Below are 21,305 nucleotides of genomic sequence, written 5' to 3'. Positions count from 1 at the left end.
TACATCGCATTTTGTTTATGCATTCATCCACTGATGGACACTTTGATCATTTCCACCTTTTGGCTACTGTGAATAATGCTTCTATAAACATTAGTGTACAAATATCTGTTCAAGTCCTTACTTTCAATCCTTTTGGGTAAATACCCAGAAGTGGAATTGCTGGATCACATGGTAATTATATGTTCAATTTTTTTTTTAAGGAATCATCATCTATTTTCTGCAGTGGTTGCACCATTTAATATTTCCACCAGCAGGGCACAGGGTTCCAATTTCTCCCCAACAAAATGATTATCTTTTAAGAATAAAAATATCATTTTTATTTGGTGATACAATTTCTGATCTTACTTCAATTTTCTTCTCTTTGTCCCTTGCTTTTATCACTGAAATCAAAACCACAGGATTTATGGTATAAGACAGTCTGATTAGAAACCCAAATTCCAAGAAGTCTACTGAAAGAGAAAGCAAAAGTTTAAAAAGCTAATTCATAGAACAGTCATATGAATTGGGGTCAGAGGGCAGAGTCTCCTCCCTAAAATCTGAATGTCATGCTACATCCTTAGAATATGATGGAAAATTTAACTTACAAGAAGCAGCAGAGAAGGAAGACAAGAGCAAGCTCTGATGATAGCAAACTGAAGGGAAGGTATTTACAAATAACAAAAGAAGAGACAATGAAGTTTCGAGGTTCAGATGGAGGTAGAATAAAAGATAATCAGATAATGTGTATCTACATTTTCTGTAGCTTCCAATGGACAGGTAATCAAGAATTTAGGTAATCAAGAATTTATTTTTCTGACATTTCCTTCAGACTATTGTAAGAATGCTGAATGATGATAATTCATTTTAAAATATTATATGCATTTGTTTAGCTACAATTAAGAAATGTTTAAAGGATTGGAATTAAGTAAAACATTCAATGTTTGAAATAGGCCAAAATTAGAATCATCATTTTAGAATGAGGAATTAATCATCTAACAAAAAAATGATAGGATCCATAATTTGTTTAATTAACATATAAAAATATAATATCTCAAGTTCACTATACTATGCCTGTCATGACACTTCATAAAATACTAAGACATTCAAACTCCAATGTTCCTGAATTTGTCAATACCATAATATCAAAAAGAATATTTTTGGGGCGCCTGGGTGGCTCAGTGGGTTAAAGCCTCTGCCTCCGGCTCAGGTCATGATCCCAGGGTCCTGGGATAGAGCCTCGCATCAGGCTCTCTGCTCGGCAGGGAGCCTGCTTCCCTTCCTCTCTCTCTGCCTGCCTCTCTGCCTACTTGTGATCTCTGTCTGTCAAATAAATAAGTAAAAAAAAAAAAATCTTAAAAAAAAAGAATATTTTACAGATATAGTTAGCAATTTCATATGAAAATATATTCTTTTAAAGCATAATAATAATTTCTGCTTTACAAAATACAGTAATACAAATTTAGGGAAAAAACTGGCCTTTTTATGATAAATCCAAGCTTCTTTTTAAAGAAATAAAGATAGTTTAGTTGAATTTCATCAAAATCAATTCAGAATAGAATTTTAGAATTACCATCTGGATATGAAGAAATAATGTGACCATCTTTCACAGTCATTTTTAAATTATTCACACAGGATTTTGATTAGTTTAGCTACTACATGCACATTGAGACTATTTCCAAGTAGACGATAACGCTGTTTCACTGTTATCTTCTCAGGAAATCCTAGAAAAGAGAGACAATAATTTACAATACAATCATTTAAAATATTAACTTCCAAAGATAAAAGGATGATGTATCTTTTTGTAAGAACACAGTGGTCATTCACATAAATAAGTCCCTAAAATCTCCATGAAATTAAACTAACAAGTGAGAATTTGAAGCCAAAAATATAAGGTTACATTGCATACACAATGTGATATTATCATGTCACATAACATACTATACTCAGTGTACACATAAGTATACCATAACATCCATGAAACTCATCAAAATCTGTATTTTAAAGCACGTCAGGAAAAGTAGCGGCTACCACTATTTCACAGTTGTTTTCCTTTACTTAATAACAGCTTTACGGGGGCACCTGGGTGGCTCAGTTGGTTAAGCCACTGCCTTCAGCTCAGGTCGTGATCCCGGAGTTCCAGGATCGAGTCCCGCATCGGGCTCCCAGCTCCACAGGGAGTCTGCTTCTCCCTCTGACCTTCTCCCCTCTCATACTCTCTCTCTCTCAAATAAATAAATAAAATCTTTTAAAAAAATTAACAGCTTTATCGACATAAAATTCATCCTTTTAAAATATAAAATTCAGTGGTTTTTAGAACAGTCAGAGTTTTGCAAACATCTCCACTATTTAATTCTAGAACATTTTTATTACCTCAAAAAGAAAGCTGGCCCACAGCTAACATCATACTCAAAAGTAAAAAGCTAAAAATTTTCCTCTAAGATCAGGAACAAGACAGGGATGCCAACTCTTGCCACTTTTACTCAACATAGTATTGGAAGTCATAGTATTGGAAGCCAGAGCAATTAGGCAAAGAAAGAGACAACAGGCATCCAAAATGGAAAGGAAAAAGCAAAACTGTCACAATTTGCTGATGACATGATATTATATATATAAAAACCCAAAGACTCCACCAAAAAGAGCTGTCAGAACTGATAAATAAAATCAGTGAAGTTTCAGGATACAAAATTAATATACAAAGATCTCTTGTGTTTCTATATACTGATAACAAACTATCAGAAAGAGAAATTAACAATCCCATTTACAATTCCATCAAAAAGAATAAAATACCTAAGAATAAATTTAATCAAGGATGTAAAAGATCTGTACACATACAAGATTATAAGAAACAGATGAAAGAAATGAAAGAAGACACAAATGGAAAGATAGTATGTGCTCATGGACTGGAAGAAGTATTAGTAAAATGTCCACTATCCAAAGTCTACATATTCAAGGCAATACCTATCATCATTCCAATGGCATTTTTCGCACAAGTGGAATACACAATCTTAAATTCATACAGAATTACAAAGGACCCTAAATAGCAAAGCCATCTTGTGAAAGAATAAGGCTGGAAACTCTGCTCTGATACACAAAAATTAACTCAAAATGGATTAAAGACTAGAATGTAAGACCTGAAACCATCAACTCCTAAAAGAAAACACAGGCAGTAAAATAAGCTCCTTGACATTGTGGCAACAATTTTTTGGATCTGACAAAGGAAAGGCAAAAAAAGTAAAAATAAATAAGAGGGACTACAACAAATTAAAAAGCTTTCACACAACAAAGCAGAGAAAATCATCAACAAAAGGAAAACGTAATCTTCTGAATGGGAGAAAATATTTGCAAATCATATACCTAATAAAGGGTTAATATGCAAAATATATTGAGGGAAGGTATATTGGTACGGCCACTATGGAAAACAGTATGAAGTTTCCCCCAACAAATTAAAAATAGAACTACCATATGATCTAGTAATTTTACTTCTGGGTATTTATAGGGTAAAAATGAAAACACTAATTTTAAAAGATATATACACCCCATGTCCGTTGCAGTTTTATTTACAATATCCAAGATATGAAAACAACCCACCCCCCACACACAGGAATACTATTCAGTCATAAAAAAAAAGAATGAAATCTGGCCATTTCCAACAATACAGATGGACCTTGAGGGCACTATACTATATGAAGTCAATCAGAGAAAAAAGGACAAATACTCTATGATCTCACTTATATGTGGAATCTAAGAAACAAAGCAACATGGTGGACCAATACTCCCTCCTCTTTATAACTAAACAGTATTCTACTGCATGGGTATAATACATTTTATTTATCCATTTATCCACTGATAGACACTGGGCTGTTTCCACTTTTTGATTATGAATAATGCTGTTATAAATATTGTATACATTTTTGCATGGACATGTTTTCAGCTCTCTTGGGTATATTCCTGGGGGTGAAAATGCTGACTCATGTAGTAACTCCATGTCTAACATTTGAGGAACTCCCAAACTGTTCTCCAAAGTGGCTGCACCATTTTATATTCCCACCAGCAGTGTATAAGGGATCTGATTTCTCCACATCTTTGTCAATACTGTTATTGTTTGTCTTTTTGTCAAATGGTATCTTCTTGTGGCTTTGATTTACATTTCCCTAATAACTAATGATGCAGACATCTTTTCATGTGCTTATTGGTTGTTTGTCTGTCTTCTTTGTTAAATACCTATTCAAATCCTTCACCCAATTTTAATTGAATTATTTTTCTTTTTATTGTTGAGAGGTTTTTGTTTTTTTTTAAGATTTTATTTATTTATTTGACAAAGAGACAAGCAGGCAGAGTGGCAAAGGGAGAGGGAGAAGCAGACTCCCCACTGAGCAGGAAGCCCTATGTGGGGCTCGATCCCAGAACTCTGGGATCATGACCTGAGCCAAAGGCAGTCACTTAACCTACTAAGCCACCCAGGTGCCCTGAGAGTTCTTTATATATTCTGGACACAAATCTCTCACGGTTGTTTTTTATATTCTGTTTCCACAAATGTGCTTTCTCATATTGGACTTCCATTTGCTATATTCTTTTTTAAAACAAATTGGCCCACAGTTACAAAATTTGCTAGAACAAGGCCTTGCAAACAGCAACATAAAAGACTGTCCATGAAATATACACTATAATGTTAGTTACAATTTTCTTATTCAGTATCCTTTGGCATAGCAATTAAATAGAGGAAAAGCAATTTATATAATAAAATGGAAGAAATAATTTAAAAGTATTAAGAAAATTAAATCATATATTTTGTGCAGACCAGAAGGAAGAATTAATTATGATAAAGTTGCTTCATCAACACTTGACATTATAGTTATTGCAGTAAAATAAGTGATTACATAATAAAATTATATTTGCAATTGAACAAGATCATAAAACTGCTATTATAAAGATAACATGTCTTAGGTAAGCACATTAGTCATCTAAAAAAATTATTTCATTCAACTTAGCCAGAGACACAAATAGATCACAGCCTTAGAATATTCCAGGGATGACCTTTTGTAATATTAAGATTATACCACAAGGTAAGAAAGGTTTAAAAGCAAACAAGTCAGATTTATAAAAATTATATATATGTGAGGGACGTAGTTTATATACAGGTATAACTTTTTTATTTTTATTTTTTTTTTTTTTAATTATTTTATTTTTTTCAGCATAACAGTATTCATTATTTTTTGCACCACAACCAGTGCTCCATGCAATCCGTGCCCTCTACAATACCCACCACCTGGTGCCCCCAACCTCCCACCCCCCACCCCTTCAAAATTCTCAGATCGTTTTTCAGAGTCCATAGTCTCTCATGGTTCACCTCCCCTTCCAATTTCCCTCAACTCCCTTCTCCTCTCCATCTCCCCTTGTCCTCCATGCTATTTGTTATGCTCCACAAATAAGTGAAACCATATGATAATTGACTCTCTCTGCTTGACTTATTTCACTCAGCATAATCTCTTCCAGTCCCGTCCATGTTGCTACAAAACTTGGGGATTCATCCTTTCTTTTTTTTTTTTTTTTTTTTTTTTTTTTTTTTACAGCTTTATAAACATATATTTTTATCCCCAAGGGTACAGATCTGCGAATCGCCAGGTTTACACACTTCACAACACTCACCATAGCACATACCCTCCCCAATATCCATAACCCCACCCCCTCTCCCAACCCCCTCCCCCCATCAACCCTCAGTTTGTTTTGTGAGATTAAGAGTCACTTATGGTTTGTCTCCCTCCCAATCCCATCTTGTTTCATTTACTCTTCTAAAAGGTGACTTTTAAAAAACTGGCACATTAAAAATAAAAATAATCTTCAAAAACAAAGAAACATAGCATTAACAAGGTCAAGATAGCAGCTTTCATTCTGTAAGTGTAGGTTAGGTGGCCTCTTCCAAAGCTTGCTATCTCACGAATACATGCCACTAGCCATAAAAAGAACCAGCACAAAATGTATGAAAGGATCAATGCAAATCCATCATTGACCACAGACAAACAACTCAAACAATGCCCGTTCCAGATTCAGAGTCAATCATGTTGGAAGCAAACATGAAGGACAGTCTGTCACAGTGCTGCTCAGTGGTGGCTGAATCAATCAAGCCTGATTATACAAATATATCACACATTTTAAAAGAAGGTCAAGCAATTAAAAAGCCTTTCTTGGGGGCGCCTGGGTGGCTCAGTGGGTTAAGCCTCTGCCTTCGGCTCAGGTCATGATCTCAGGGTCCTGGGATCGAGCCCCGCATCGGGCTCTCTGCTCAGCAGGGAGCCTGCTTCCCCCTCTCTCTGTGCCTGCCTCTCTGCCTACCTGTGATCTCTCTCTCTCTCTGTCAAATAAATCTTTAAAAAAAAAAAAAAAGCCTTTCTTGTATGTATTATACATATATTTTCAGAGAGCTGTGAAAACCCCTAATTTACCTATGTAAAATTTTTAAATGATGAAAAAAAAAAACTGTGAGGCTATAAAAGCAAATACGTCCATCATTCTAAAAATAAAAGCTGACATTTAAATTTTATAATGTGTTACAGATAGCATGTAAACATTTTATATATGTTAACTCACTTATGAAGACCCTATGAAGTTGGTTGTGATTACCCCCATTCTACAGAGGTGTAAACTAAAGCGGAGGGGTTAAGGTGCTGCTAGGATTCAAACTCAGTCAGTCTGACTCTAGGGTCCATGCTAAGTGTCAGTATTTCTGCAGTGATTACCACTGCTTAAAGATATATGCACTCAAAACACAGGAATTAGTTATTAGATAATAAATCACTTCATTCTTTAGTGCTATGGAAAGTAGCTTTGATTGTTTATCTTAAAAAAAGAAAAAAAAAATGGGCGCCTGGGTGGCTCAGTGGGTTAAGCTGCTGCCTTCGGCTCAGGTCATGATCTCAGGGTCCTGGGATCAAGTCCCGCATCGGGTTCTCTGCTCAGCAAGAAGCCTGCTTCCCTCTCTCTCTCTCTCTCTGCCTGCCTCTCCGTCTACTTGTGATCTCTCTCTGTCAAATAAATAAATAAAATCTTTAAAAAAAAAAAAAAAAACCAGTAAGCAAAAAGACAGACTGGGAATAAAATTCCTGAGTCCAATTCTCAGCTCTTTATTTGTTTTATGATGTTCTAACTCATTCTGTGACATAGACTAAGACAAGAAAAGTTTGTGTTTTTCTTAAATAACACTCCCCAGGATATTTGTGACTGAATGAGATCACCGAGAGAAAGGCAGAGAGTTACAAAACAAACCTGGTTGCTGTGACTACACCCCAAGAACCAAATACCAAGAGGACAAATTATACAGTCAGTTTACCCCCCATGTACAGAAGGACATGTTCCAAAACTTCATCTGTAAATCCATTATTTAGAATTTAAAACACGCTCTATTTAACCCATTATCTGCTTCAAAAATAGTACTGTATTAATATTGTAACAATACTGGATTTAGAAAAGTTTGGCTTTTCTGCATTCAAACCCCCAGAGCTATTTTTGATAACTCTTTTCCTCTTTGTGCAGTCCTGAAAGCATGTTAGAGAAGTCTGTCTTTCCTTGGTCACCACGAGCCACGTACTGGCCACACACCCACCCCAGCCTATAAAACTGATGGCATCAGTACCGTGGAGAGCATAGGCGCTGGGAAGGAGAGATCAGGGATGGGGCAGGCACTCTACAAGGCCAGGGCCATGTGTCCAGTCTCCTAAATGCAACAACACCTGGATTTCCTGGATGGCAAAGGAGTTAGGACTACATCTTTCTCATTCTGCTACTGTATCTTCCTTTCTGTTTTTGAGACTCCCTACTTCAGACTCCACAATCATTTTGTCCATTCTGGCATCTGTGCTCCCGAGTCACCCTTTCTTTCCATTAGGAACACTATTTCCCAGACTCCTTCTCTTTTCTCCACTCATAGGGAAGAGAAAAGGTGCATAACTGACAGCACGTGTCTCTGAAGAGAATACAAATATACTTACCACCAAAAAAATAAATTAATTCCTCAACAAACTTTTAATTTCTTCATAAAAAGGACAATTCTGGCATTCTCTCACAAGATCTAGTGTGGGGTTATTACAACATGACTTCTGGAATCAAGAAAATAAAGCCGGAGACGGACATGCTATTAACGACCATCTGTGGGGAGAGGTGAGAAAAATTGCAGTTTGGGCTCACCTTTCCCAAAACCACTCGGGACCAGTACTAGAGTAAAGGGAGGCAGCATAGAGGCTGAAGGGAATGGACTTCAGCAGGTTAAGAACAAAAGCAGAAAGAGGAAGGAAGGAAAATGTCAAAAATGGCATGATCAGGAAAGGAAGGTTCCTTACATCCATCTGTCTGGGCAAGGGTTTATTCATAAAATACACCTATGAGTCCTTATTGAACTCTAGCACCTTTAATAAACAAAAGCTTGGGTCTGCGTGTATCCCACATACCGAACTCTGAAGGAAATCCAAGGAGATTTGCTATTTCTTTAGGAGTGAAATACCGAAGTTTAAGCATTAACAATTTTGTTATCTTTTCTTCTTGTGGCAAATTGGTAAGGGATTTGTAGATATCCTCAATCTGTAAGAAAACAGCCAAGATAACTGATAAAGTAGAGTGCAAGTAGATTTGTGAAGATAAGATCATCTCTTGTGAGAAGCCTCAAAAAGGATGAACACACGGCAGAATGTCTCTTGCAATGAATTCTATAACTGGCTCACCAATGGCAATAGAAACTTTGAAAATGAAATGTCTGAAAAGGAAAAGCTTAATGTTGAACAAATCAAGAAACTTTCAGTTTCCCTGTCATTTTTGATCCCTCAAAAATTAAATCATAAGAAAAAAACAATGGCAATATGACATAAAAGAAATACACTGAAAGATATGAAAAAGAAATCTGATCAACAAATGAAATCAACTTCATAATGCTAACAAGTAGATCACTAAAATGTTTGCTATTTATGATCAATTTCATCAAATTATTTTCTTAAAATGATAAAATACCTTTGGTAAAAATAAATTCTCACATCCATTTGCCTCTAATAGGAATTTTACCATGGGTAAATTTTACAAATGGTAAGAGTTTAATTCAGTATAAAAGAAGATAACATGATTTCTCTTCAAAATTATTCAAAAGGATAAAATATTTTTGCAGCATATCAAGCTTATTTTCAATTATTTTATAACTGAAGTATTAATAAAGAGTCTTGCTAAGATGTAGATTTCTTTCCCTAAAAGATAATTTTATAGTGTGTGATCCAAGGGAATATTAAGATATTAGTGCATAATTTTAGAGAACATTAACTCTTGTATGCTGCATCTCAATTTACTCATTTCAGAGTAAAAAGAATACCAAAAGTGAAAATAAGAAAAGAGAAAGTGAAACATAAAATATCTTTTGTACAGAAAGTAATCTAGCAACAACAAATAAAAAGATTTACTATAAAGAATTATAGAGATTATGTATAATATATGAGTAATATGTATATCCATTCCCAATTAAACATGTAAAATTATTTTAATATTTCCAAATTTTAAGTATTAAATAGGTTTATTTAAAATAATTTTCAAATATTTTAGTTCTAAAGCATATACAATACCTGCACATCCTCTGTGGTCTGTAATACAGATCCTGTCCCTTCTATGTAGCTTCCATAACTGAAAGATTAACACATGTATTATGCAGCATCTAATGTATTAGTTAATGTCAAATTTCTTAAATATTTCTTGAATGAATTAATCAATCTACATAGTTATATCCTTCTGAAATAGTATGAAACACATAAATATGCTCTGTAAGTAAAAAATTCCTGGGTGGAAGACATAAGATCATTCTATTTAAACTTCTAGACACTAAAGTTGGCATAGTGTTTTGAGTTGTGTGAAAACCACTTTGAATTATGCATTATTAATTATCATTTCTCTGTATTGCCAGTTTCTTAATGTTCATCACTAGAAAGCATGCACTTGTTAAGACTTTATATCCAAACGCTATTCAATACTGGCATCCCTGCCACATTAAACCAAATGTTAAGTAGGTGAAAATAAATTGCTACTATTTTTTTATAATGCCTGAACCATCACTTCTCCTCATGAACTGAGAAGCCCACTCTCCAGTGCCATGACAAACACAGGCCCCCTGAACATGCGTCTGCCTCCTACCGTGATACATTGTTTTCACTCTTCTTCATACAACAAAGAGACTATTGTATAAAAAACTGTATTAAAAGTTTAAGAAGCTAGCAAGATATTAGTAATATTTCTTCCCCTAGGATCACTGCCAAGCTAGCTGTTCAATATATTATCATAAATTTTTTTCCCAAATGGATCAATTTAAAATACAAAGGCACACCGCAGAAAAATACCTTTGCAAGTCTGTTTTCTCATATGCATGGGTGTGTATGTGTATATGCCTGTTTATATTATCTACACTAAAATAGACTTTTATAGTAAGGCTTCCTTTATACCATCTTTATAATTACAAACGAATTTCAAGGTTGTTTTTTATTACCAAACTGATAAGTCTTGTCTTATCATCCTTGGAAACAGACAACAGCTGAGTAAAGTCTTTTAAGGCAATGCAAAGCAATAAACCAGTTGCCCTGGAAGTACAAGGGCAGAACATGATAAAATCAGAATAAATCTGGTGTGCTTGCACTGGGACATAGCATGCATGAAAGCTAACTAGTGGGTGAAAAGAGAAAGTTTGAAGTTTCAAATCATACAATTATTCATCAAATGAGGTTGAGTGACATTAACAAAGCGGAGCTAGGGATCTTTTATAAAATTTTCTGGAAAGGCCTAACTTGTAGGTTTGTAAAAAATTGATGAAAAACATATTCACATTCAAAAAATAACCCAAAGGTAGCCAATAAAAGGCATTATGATATGCCATGAGAATGGAAAAGTTCTTTACGTATTCATATGTTATAATATCCAGTTTATACTGTATATGAAGAAAGTACATAATAACAGATACAGTATATTACCATTTACTTAAAAAGGGGGGGCAAAATACACATGTGTATTCAAATACACCCTCACACACCATACCCTTGGAAGATTAGACAGTAAACTGAAATCTCTGGTTGCATGTAAGAAGGAAAATTGAATGAGCAAGAGATAGGGAAAGGAGCCTCACAATCTTTGTACCTTTGAATTTTGAACCATAAAAATATATTACTTATTTTTTAAAAAATCTGAATAAAATTTAAACATGCTTTAATATGCACCAGATGATTTAACTTTATTTCTAGATATTAAAATTTAATTTCTTCTTATATACTGATCATGAGAGTAGACATAAATTTTTGAGGTGTGATGTGCCATGAAAAGAAAGGTGCTAAAAAGTAGCAATTCAATATCTACAGAAACCATGTTTCCACCACGGGTAATTAAGCTCTTATGAAGGTCACCAAACAAACGGCATTGTGTTTTATGAGCACTTTTGTGGGTTGTGCACATAATGTACTGCCAGAAGGAATTTTCGCTCGTGCATTCTATTGGAACACGAAAGCAGGCAATTAAGGGCAAAAAGGGAAAAAAAAATCATTCCAGCAGAAACATTTTGTAAAACGCTCCTTGTTTTGAGAAGAACTGAAAGAAACGATAGCCATAAAAACCTGGTTATTTTGAATAACCCATTTTCAGAGTCTCTTTAAAACCTACCCTTTGGTAAAGCATGTGGACCTTCTGCACGTGGGCTTCACAATGTCAAACAAAAGAGAATATCGCAGCAATGACTTTGGCGGTAAAAAATACTGATTCATGTCAACATCATCTTCCAGAAAATCTTTTAGCATTTGCACAGAGAGATCACTGTCCTGGTGATGTTTCCGGTCAATTTCTTCTACAGTTTCGAGCTTAAAAAGAATGGCCTCTTTTCCAGAACACTGTCTGCTCTTATCAGAGCAAATATTTGGTTCAATTTTCTTTCTTTCCATTTTATTTTCTGCATCTATTGTATTTCTTTCTGGATGTTCAGATTCAATTTTGGGAAACTCCATCAGTACCTGGCATTAAGTGAAAATACACAGCCCGTTAAAAGCTTTCTTAAAAATGAATGACAAAGGAGTATCTGGGGGGCGCCTGGGTGGCTCAGTGGGTTAAAGCATCTGCCGTCAGCTTAGGTCATTATCCCAGGGTCCTAGGATCCAGACCCACATCAGGCTCTCTGCTCAGCAGGGAGCCTGCTCCCCCCACCCCCGCCCCCCGCTCTGCCTGCCTCTCTGCCTACTTGCGAGCTCTGTCTGTCAAATAAATAAAATCTTTTAAAAAAGGGAGGGGCACCTGGGTGGTTCAGTGGGTTAAAGCCTCTGCCTTCAGCTCAGGTCATGGTCCCGGGGTCCTGGGATCGAGCCCCACATCAGGCTCTCTGCTCAGGAGGGAGCCAGTTTCCCCCTCTCTCTCTCTCTGCCTGTGTCTCTGCCTACTTGTGATCTCTGTCAAGTAAATAAATAAAATCTTAAAAAAAAAAAAGACTGGCAAGAACATCCCTCCAACACGTTTGACCTGATCGATGAGAACTGGGGTTAAAAAAAAAATGACAAATAATGTCTAGCCAACATTATGTAAAAAATGTCTTTAGCCTTTATAGAGTTGTCATTAAAAACATAGGAATTGTGATTTACTTGTATGTGCACAAGTTATTGTAAGTTTTTCATCATATAGTTATAGTGTCATCAGGTTAGAACTGATTTATTCCATGGAGTTACTGCTTGCTGTATTTATTAATAAAAACATTCAACAAAGCAATAGGAAGTTCAAATATGATGCTGTATCTATATTCAGTATACTTTCTATTTCTTTGTTGAATTACTAATATACAGTATCATATTTAAAAAAGAAGTTTAGAAAGTAACATTAGCTATAAATAAGTCATGGGATAACAAGCACAGCATTAAAAAAAAAAAAAGAAAGTAACATTAACATTTCCAAAAAATGTGCATTGGTTCAAACTTTGCCATACTCCTTCACTAAAAAAGAAAAACTGGAATATACCCATGATCTAGAGGAAAACTAGTAATTCAAAAAAGGAAAGCCCTTTTTACCCTGAAAGGTTATTTCTACTCATGAACCCCATAGGAAAACCTTGTCCTGTAAAATAGGTAACTATGCATAATGAATGTCCTATTTTGTAAAAGAAAAATAGTTCCAGGAATTTTTAATGCTAATGTCTTTGTTAATATAGTTTATATATTGTTTTTGGAATAGACCACCATGGAAGGGGAGATTTTTGGTACCGTATGGCAAGGAATCCAAATGATACTGACCCCCTAATAGTAGGCCATGACTTAGGAGAGCTTCACTGAATCACTGAAATTCTGTCTTCCATAGCAATTTTGACGAAAAGATGTACAGGTGCTTGCATAATTAGAGATCCTATCTAGCAACTGAGTATTTTATTCTAGCTTGTACTAATCACTATATTTTAATCAATGAAGGCTAAATAGCACTGACTTCAAAGAAAATGCAACCAATGTGTTAAAATACTGTTAAGCCATTGTTAGGACAGTGTAATGAATTTTATCAAAAATAATCAATGGGGGGTGCCTGAGTGGCTCAGTCAGTTCAGCATCTTGCCTTCAGCTCAGGTCATGAACCCAGAGTCCTGGGATCAAGCCCCTTATAGGGTTCCCTGCTGGGCGGAGAGCCTGCTTTTCCCTCTCCCTCTGCCTGACACTCTGCCTACTTGTGCTCTCTCTCTCTCTCTGTCAAACAAATAAATAAAAACTTAAAAAAAAAAATCAGTGGCTTGTATTGGGGGGAAAATGACAGATACAAAATAGCCAATGGTCAAAGGGGAAATGATAGGGGAAAAGGAGGATAACAGCGCTGATGACAGTTTTTTTTTTTTTTTAACTTTTAACTTACCTTTTTTTCTAGTAATGAAAGAAAGGTGTTTTTTATCTTGTTTAAAACAATAAAAACATCATCAGGAGAGGAAAAAGCTCTAGGAAATAGACCTAAGCCATGGTGTATATTATAGGCTCAATAGGAGACATGTAAGCTTCCACTAATTAGTTCTCGAAAAAATTAGCAGACTGAGATACACTTATAATAGATTAATAATAATAATAATAATAATAATAATACCACCTGACCAGGGGCTTGAAAAGGTAATGATTCTGACTGAAGCTTTGCAACAAGGAAATACCGGAGCCTTGAATTTGGAATGCCAAGCTGGAGTAAAGCAGAGCAGTTAGTTACTATAGAGATCTGCATCAACTGTTGCACCTATCAAAAAAACTCATACAGGTATGCACTTAGTTTCTGCCAGAAAAAATTCTGTTATTGAAATGTAGAAGACTCTTTTGTAGCAAATTCTTAAACCTTTTAAATTGGTGCTTTGTACCTTTATTTGAATGAACAGAGATTGAATCTGATGAGTCATATGCCTTTGAGTCACTTTCATTTTCTATTTCCCAGATAATAAGTTATATAGACATTCTCACACTCATTATTAATAATAATCATAAAAAATAAAATTCAAATATAGCTACTAGCTATTTATTGCCTCACTTTATTAAAAAAGGAGGATGCACTAAATTTTAAACGTTAGAAGGCAATAAATATGAAATAAAGTTAATGAGATCACACATAATGTCAATTTCCATACTTCATGTACATCTAATTTTTGAAATGGGTTTTCTTTTCATTTCAGGGCAAATAACTGCATAACAGGCTAAAGATAATAAAAGGCTAACAAACACAAGAACAAAAGAAAAAATAAATGGTGATACTCAAAATATAAGAGATCTACCAAATGTCATAACCACTTCAATTTCATATTCATGAAATAAAAGCAATGTTTGCATTTTATTTTTTATTTTATTCTATTTTATTTTAATTCCAGTATAGTTAACATACAGTGTTATATTAGTTTCAGGTGTAGAATTTAGTTATTTGTCACTTACATACAATACCCAGTGCTCATCACAATGGAACACCTTAATCCCCATTCCCTGTTTAACCCATCCCTCCACCACTCGCCCTATCCCTGGCAACTATCAGTTTGTTCTCTACGGTTAAAAGTCTGTTTCTTGGTTTGTCTTTTTTTCCTTTGTTCATTTGTTTTCTTTCTTAAATTCCACATATAAGTAAAACCATATGATATTTGTCTTTCTCTGACTGACCTAGTTTGCTTAGCATTTATAACCTCTAGCTCCATCACATCATTGCATATGGCAAGATTTCATGGTGTTTGCATTTTTAATGGTATGTCCCCCCAAAAAAACTAATTAGAAAACTGTCATATGTTCATTTGTTTTTTATTTTGGATGATTCTGAATTATTATCAAACTACAGAACACCTGATTTGGAACTACCAAATGTCACAGATTTTGAAAACAAACTATCCTTTATTTTCTGTGTGAAAAGTAATTTATATTCTCGGGACCCCTGGGTGGCACAGTCCGATAAGTGTCTGCCTCTGGCTCAGGTCAGGATCCCAAGGACCCAGCCCCATGTCAGGCTCCTTGCTCAGCAGGGAGCCTGCTTGTCCCTCTGCCTTCCCTTCCCCCTGCTTGTGCTCTCTCTCTCTCTGTCAAATAAAGAAATAAAATCTTTTAAAAGATGTATATTCTTTCTTCAAGCTATATAATATTTTCCATAAAATATGTATAAATAAATCTATATGCCTGTACAATATTCTTTAGAAAGTAAGACCCATGCCTGAACAATTTCAAGCTTTAAGTATAATATCATTCAAAACAGATCTATTTTCTTTATTGAGTCAAATTCACTTTAGGAAAATGTATAGGGAGGCACGTGGGTGGTTCAGTTGTTAAGAGACTAGACTGCCTTCAGCTCAGGTCATGATCCCAGGGGCCTGGGATAGAGCCCTGTGTGGGGCTGCCTGCTCTGCAGAAAGCCTGCTTCTGCCTCTCCAAGTCTCCCTGCTTATGTTCCCTCTCTAACTCTCTTTCTGTCAAATAAATAAATGAAATCTTAAAAAAAAAAAAAAAGGAAAGGAAAATGTATAGGAAAATTAATAATTGTGATACCTACAGATGTTGGAGATAACAGAAATTCCTGATACTGAAAACCACAATTTTCTAATGTTTGTATTAACAGGTCTCTGAAAAGAAAAAATAAGAGAAGAAAGAAAAGTTTTCACCCGAGAGTTGGAAATGGGGTTCTCATATAAAAAATTATACGTAACTTCATTTTATGTGAAAACTGTATCTCCACCCAACTTGTTTAGAAACTGAACAACCCTAGGTCATAATTACTAGGTCCAGTACTTGAGAAATTATATTTCTCAAAAAAAATATAGGGATGATTTCTATTATAAATAAGTAAAGCTGCCAGATACTTTATCCCACGTGGGGCTATATTCTATCCAGAGTTAGAATCACTAGCCTACTGATGTTAAATTTGCTACTGGGATGGACCTCTATCTGTAGCAAATCAGATGGGGAAGCAATGATCAGACAGTAGCCAGTTCAAGGACACGGATACTTTCTGGCTGGGCTACCATCTGAAAGCGCCCTGACCCAGGGCTTACTTCTCCTAACTGCAGGACAGAAAATGCCTATCAACAGGAACATTTCTTACTAAGAATATTTCTACATCCAAAGAAACAGGCAGCACATTAGCAGTTAAAGCTGAGTGCTTATTCTGCAAAAATTCAAACACATCAGGATGGGAATCAGATGAATCTAACTTTTTTTGAAACTTTATATTTATTAGTCAAAATCAGTATTAATGACTAAAATATATAATATATGTAAAATGTCAGAATATATGGCTTATTTTTAAGATCTTTATTTCACAATGGCTCTTACAATATGCCAAGTTTAAGATGAACACAATGCAAATAATAAATACATTTTTACCTTGTAGAGGATACTTCAAAGCCTTTAACATTTTCTAAAAGAATATATTTCGGTAATTTTTGTAATCTGAAACAAACAAAAAAAAACAAATACAATTCTAATCATGTCATTACTAAGAAGTAAGAAGTAAAGAAAATCCTTACTTGGGGGAGATATGAGGTAAGTAATTTTCTGCACTCTCTTTTTTATAAAGGATTTTACAGAGGAGAGAGACAACTTATATTTTTATTCATTTTCCCCATAACAATGGCAGAGCTACTGAAGTTAACATTTGAAATGTTAATTTCCACTGAAATTTATCAGAAAACACGGGTTCATACAGAGGCTCTGAACTGCACAACTCAAAGGGCTGCTGTTTATATAGAACGGCAGCTTCTAGGGTTAGCACAAGTTTCCAGGCCTTGGGCAACAGCATTCACCAACATTCGCATCACTTGCATCAATACTGTGAGGAGAGGCAACAGAGTTTAGCTATTAGACTGTAATTCCCTGTCACTCACTCCAGTGACAGCCACGGAATTGGCAAACACTTGCAGTTACTCTATCAGCCATGGCAGAAGAAGATAAATGATGTGCGCAGTATCTTAAGGCTGTATTATAAGCTGCTAATCTCTATAAAATGACAAGTATCACATTCTTCCAGATCCAAAGTTTTAAATTTAAGGTAAGCTTGTACAAAATTTTTACCTTGGTAGAATATCTAGGATATATAAGAGGCTATTTGTCCTTGGGTCAGTCACATCACCTTGCAGGCCAATTCTAAAGGATAAAGAAGGTACAAATAAAATAAAATTCATCAAGAATCTTCCTTACAGAAAGATACCTAATCACTTTTAAAACATCAAAACTGAGAGAACTGAAATTAGTTGGTCTCCACAAAAAATATGATCATCTTTGTTGCTATAGAGAACAAAATGCATTTATTCACTTAATTAAAATGAAAAAAGCCTTGCCTATCTAATAAATATGCTTATTATAAAACAATATGCCAAATGACTTATATGAGGCAAAGAAGAACAAAATAATCAATAGAGAATAAAATCAATTACCCTCTTAAAATCACTTTGTTTAGAAAAGACCCACACATACCACACACATACAATTGGTTGATGACACCTTTTGCTCTGTCCCACATGAGAAAACAAAAGTTCAGATGAATGAGCTGGTTGGGGAGGGTGGCAACATAGAGTAATGGCATTGATAACTAATCACCACCTAAGCAGACCATAGTAGGTAAAACCAAGACAATTTCGTCCAATGCAAAAGGTAAGGACATAACCTGAATGCTTGATTCTACAAGCAGGAGTTACAACTTGGTTAGACTAACTAGGTCAGAACAGGACATGTAAACAGCCGGTGTCTAGACTAGTAATTAGATCTTACAAGTAAGATTCAGTGTGATCAAGAATCAAGCAGAAATGAAGACTTGGATTGGGCCTGGGTAGTAGAAACAGAGGACAGGGTTTAAGACTTGGGTACTTCCTAGCTTTGTTGCCTTAGATGAGTTACTTGATATCACTTGTCAGTTCCCTCATACTTTCCAGCAGGGCCAGAATCATCTGCAGATCTGAGGCTCAGAGGGACACTTAGAGTGGACTTGAATAGATACCTCAGAAATCTTGGGTTCATCTCACCATGTCCCTTTCCTCTCAGCATTGCAATGACGGCGGTATTACAGAACCAGTTACTGCTGCCATCAGCAGCTGCAGTTGGAGTTGGAAGACACAGGAGGCCCAGTGCAGCAGTGATGAGGCTACACAGTGCTGGGGCTGCCTTCTGCTCTGTACATCCTACTTACTATAGTTAAACAGGCCATATGCTCACATATGTTCGGAGGCATCTTTACATGGAATGCTCTCTGTATTCTCTGATGAATTCCCAATCTACTTTCAGGCACAGATACTGCCTCTCAAAGAACTCCTGTCTCTTGGTATGTAGCAAGCCATTTTCTCCTCTGTGCTCTCACGGCACTTCTAGTGTTCATTTATTATATATTATATATCACATTATGATAATTATTTCTCAGTCATTCCCTTAAACTGTAAGCTCCTTGAGGACAGGAACTACAATATCAAAAGCAATGCCTGGCTTATAAGTGCACAATAATCCTTGGGGAATTAATTTCCTAGAGTTGTTCATATAAAGCAAAACTTAGATGGAAATTAAGCATGAGAATATTCATAACATGTGATATCCCACTTAAAATCATCTTATACATTTACATAGGAACATATAAAATAACTGATAAATCCTGGCTCTGATATTTTCTAATTGTATGGCCTTAAAAAAGTTACTTAATCTTTCTGTGCCTCAGATTCTCACCTCTAAAATGTTGATAACATTAACACCTAACCCATAGGCTCATTAAATTAAATGGCATACTCTATGTAAGACAGAGGATTGTTACTATTATTTAAAATAATTAAAAATATCTAAATGAAGATGGATTAGTCAAGATTTCATCTAAGATATAATTCTCTGTAACACAGAAATAAATACTAGATAATAAAAAAATGAACTACAAAATACCTATAAAAAGTCAGAACTACTCACTGTACATATGAATTCTGAGAAACATAAAATTCACAAATGAATTCTTGATTAGCTTTTAAATTTTACAGTTAAGTAATTTAGGAATTGAATATTATGAAAACTTACTTTATTAATCAGTTAAAAAGATATTCCTGAATACTCATTAGTTTGATTAATTTAAGCTAACTTAGGTCAGAAATAAATACTGTATCTTGGGTAGGTATTAAAGAGGTCCATAAGGTCTCTGCCTATCTTCTATCGACCAGACTGCTTTGTTTTATTTGGTAGTAATTGTTATTTCCTTTATGATTAATGCTGAATTATAAAAATGAGTAGATAAAAGGAATTATTTATGAAAATTGTCAAAATTATGAAATGCAGCTAATAGTCTTCAAAGTGTCCATGTTTGAAACTATGGTATAATTTGATTTAATGAATCCCTCGTAAGTACCCTTCCTCAACAGAGACATATTTATTATACATACCTGGTGAATGGTTGACAGGGAGGGCTCATTAAAATCATATTGAAAGACAGTTTGTCAAACTCTTCTAGTGTTATGCCCTAAGGAACAAACATTTGGGGGAACAACATTTAAAAAGATGCATAGAAGAGGGAAGAAGGAAAAATGTTAACTAATTATAACTGAATATATCAGAAATTATAACCCTTAATAGTTTTATTTTTAATACTCAAAAGTTTATATAACACTTAACACTTTTCAAATTAACTTCAGTTAAACTCACTTTCCAAAGCAATCTTATGAAGGAAGTTGGAGAAGTAAATCGAAGCTATAAAAAACTAAGTGACTTCCTCTAAGACTCAGAACTGGCCAAAGCAGAGCTGGAATGTTAATTTCCTGAATCCTAAGTATTTTTGCACCTCTGTGACACCTCAAGTCTAACACCACTATGTTTTCTGGAGTCAAACATTGAGAACTTCATTTTATAATTAATAAATTTTTAGCATAAGGCCTAAGAAGATTTTTAACACTTCTCTAGTGATAATATTTATTTAGGAAATGTGATATACTGACCAGTCACCATCCCTTCCATTTAGGTCTCTGTTAAAATATCACCAAATGAAAAAGGGTCCTATTTTCAGATATCCACAATGATTATACTGTTCTACAGTTGTGTATATCAAAAAACTTCAAAAGTTAACAGATAAGATTAATCAGTATAATCCCTACTGGGCTTAGCAGTTGAAAAATATGCTATTTTGCTTCTATTTTATATATCAGAAGATAAATACAGTATAGTGGTGCCTCCCTTATCTGTGGTTTCGCCTTCTAATTTCAGTCAAACCCAGTCAATCAGGGTCCAGAAACAGATGATTCTCCTTCTGACTTATGGTCAGGTCATCAGTAGTCTAACCCCCATGTCACAATGCCTACGTTATTCACCCCACTTCACCTCATCATGTAGGCATTTTGTCATACACTATCACAAGAAGGGTGAGTACAATATGGTATTTTGAGAGAAAGACTGCAATCACAGAACTGTTATAAGGCATATTGCTATAGCTGTTCTATTTTATCATTATTGTTAATCCCTTACTGTGCCTAATTTATAAATTACCTTTATCATAGGTATGTATATATAGGAAAAACATGACATATATACAGAATTTGGTACTATGTGAGGGTTTAGGCATCCAGTGGGGGTCCTGGAATGTATTCCCACATGGATAAGGGGGTCTGCTGCACACAGAAACAAGTCATGGGTTTTCCAATTCTCATTCAGCACTCTTAGTATATAAGCTTAGCTAGAAACAAGCAACCAGACTAGAATCACAACTTTCTTAATTATGACACACTTCTAAGAAACTCAAGGACATGAATAAGGCAGGACAAGCTCTATTCTGAGTTCTGTAAAGAGTGAATTAACCTGGGGAACACATTGGTTGTCTCTACTGTATTAAAAGTTTGAATGTAGGGGCGCCTGGGTGGCTCAGTGGGTTAAAGCCTC

General features: G+C 35.1%; 1 protein-coding gene across 3 annotated transcripts in view; it reads right to left on the bottom strand.

The window, feature by feature from the left end:
* Positions 1 to 1,296: 1,296 nt before the first annotated feature.
* The window catches only part of TRDMT1 (tRNA aspartic acid methyltransferase 1), a 52,946-nt gene continuing 32,937 nt past the window's right edge, over positions 1,297 to 21,305 (bottom strand). The window contains exons 1-10 of one of the 3 annotated variants that reach the window (XM_047742233.1): positions 20,372 to 20,467; positions 19,823 to 19,899; positions 17,493 to 17,564; positions 16,806 to 16,871; positions 15,976 to 16,045; positions 14,065 to 14,148; positions 11,635 to 11,978; positions 9,567 to 9,624; positions 8,418 to 8,547; positions 1,298 to 1,700 (exon numbers count right to left, since the gene is read on the bottom strand). In XM_047742233.1, the coding sequence (XP_047598189.1) occupies positions 1,600 to 1,700; positions 8,418 to 8,547; positions 9,567 to 9,624; positions 11,635 to 11,978; positions 14,065 to 14,148; positions 15,976 to 16,045; positions 16,806 to 16,871; positions 17,493 to 17,564; positions 19,823 to 19,860 (963 nt within the window). In that variant the 5' untranslated portion in view covers positions 19,861 to 19,899; positions 20,372 to 20,467 and the 3' untranslated portion in view covers positions 1,298 to 1,599. Of the gene's footprint in view, positions 1,701 to 8,417; positions 8,548 to 9,566; positions 9,625 to 11,634; positions 11,979 to 14,064; positions 14,149 to 15,975; positions 16,046 to 16,805; positions 16,872 to 17,492; positions 17,565 to 19,822; positions 19,900 to 20,371; positions 20,468 to 21,305 lie in introns of those variants that run through there. The other 2 variants (XM_047742231.1, XM_047742232.1) reach the window with 2 other exon arrangements.

The sequence above is a fragment of the Lutra lutra genome, chromosome 8, assembly GCF_902655055.1.
Source record: "Lutra lutra chromosome 8, mLutLut1.2, whole genome shotgun sequence".
Lineage (NCBI taxonomy): Eukaryota > Metazoa > Chordata > Mammalia > Carnivora > Mustelidae > Lutra > Lutra lutra.
The sequence above is the reverse complement of the archived record's forward strand: the minus strand, read 5'-3'. Positions and strand labels throughout refer to the sequence as shown.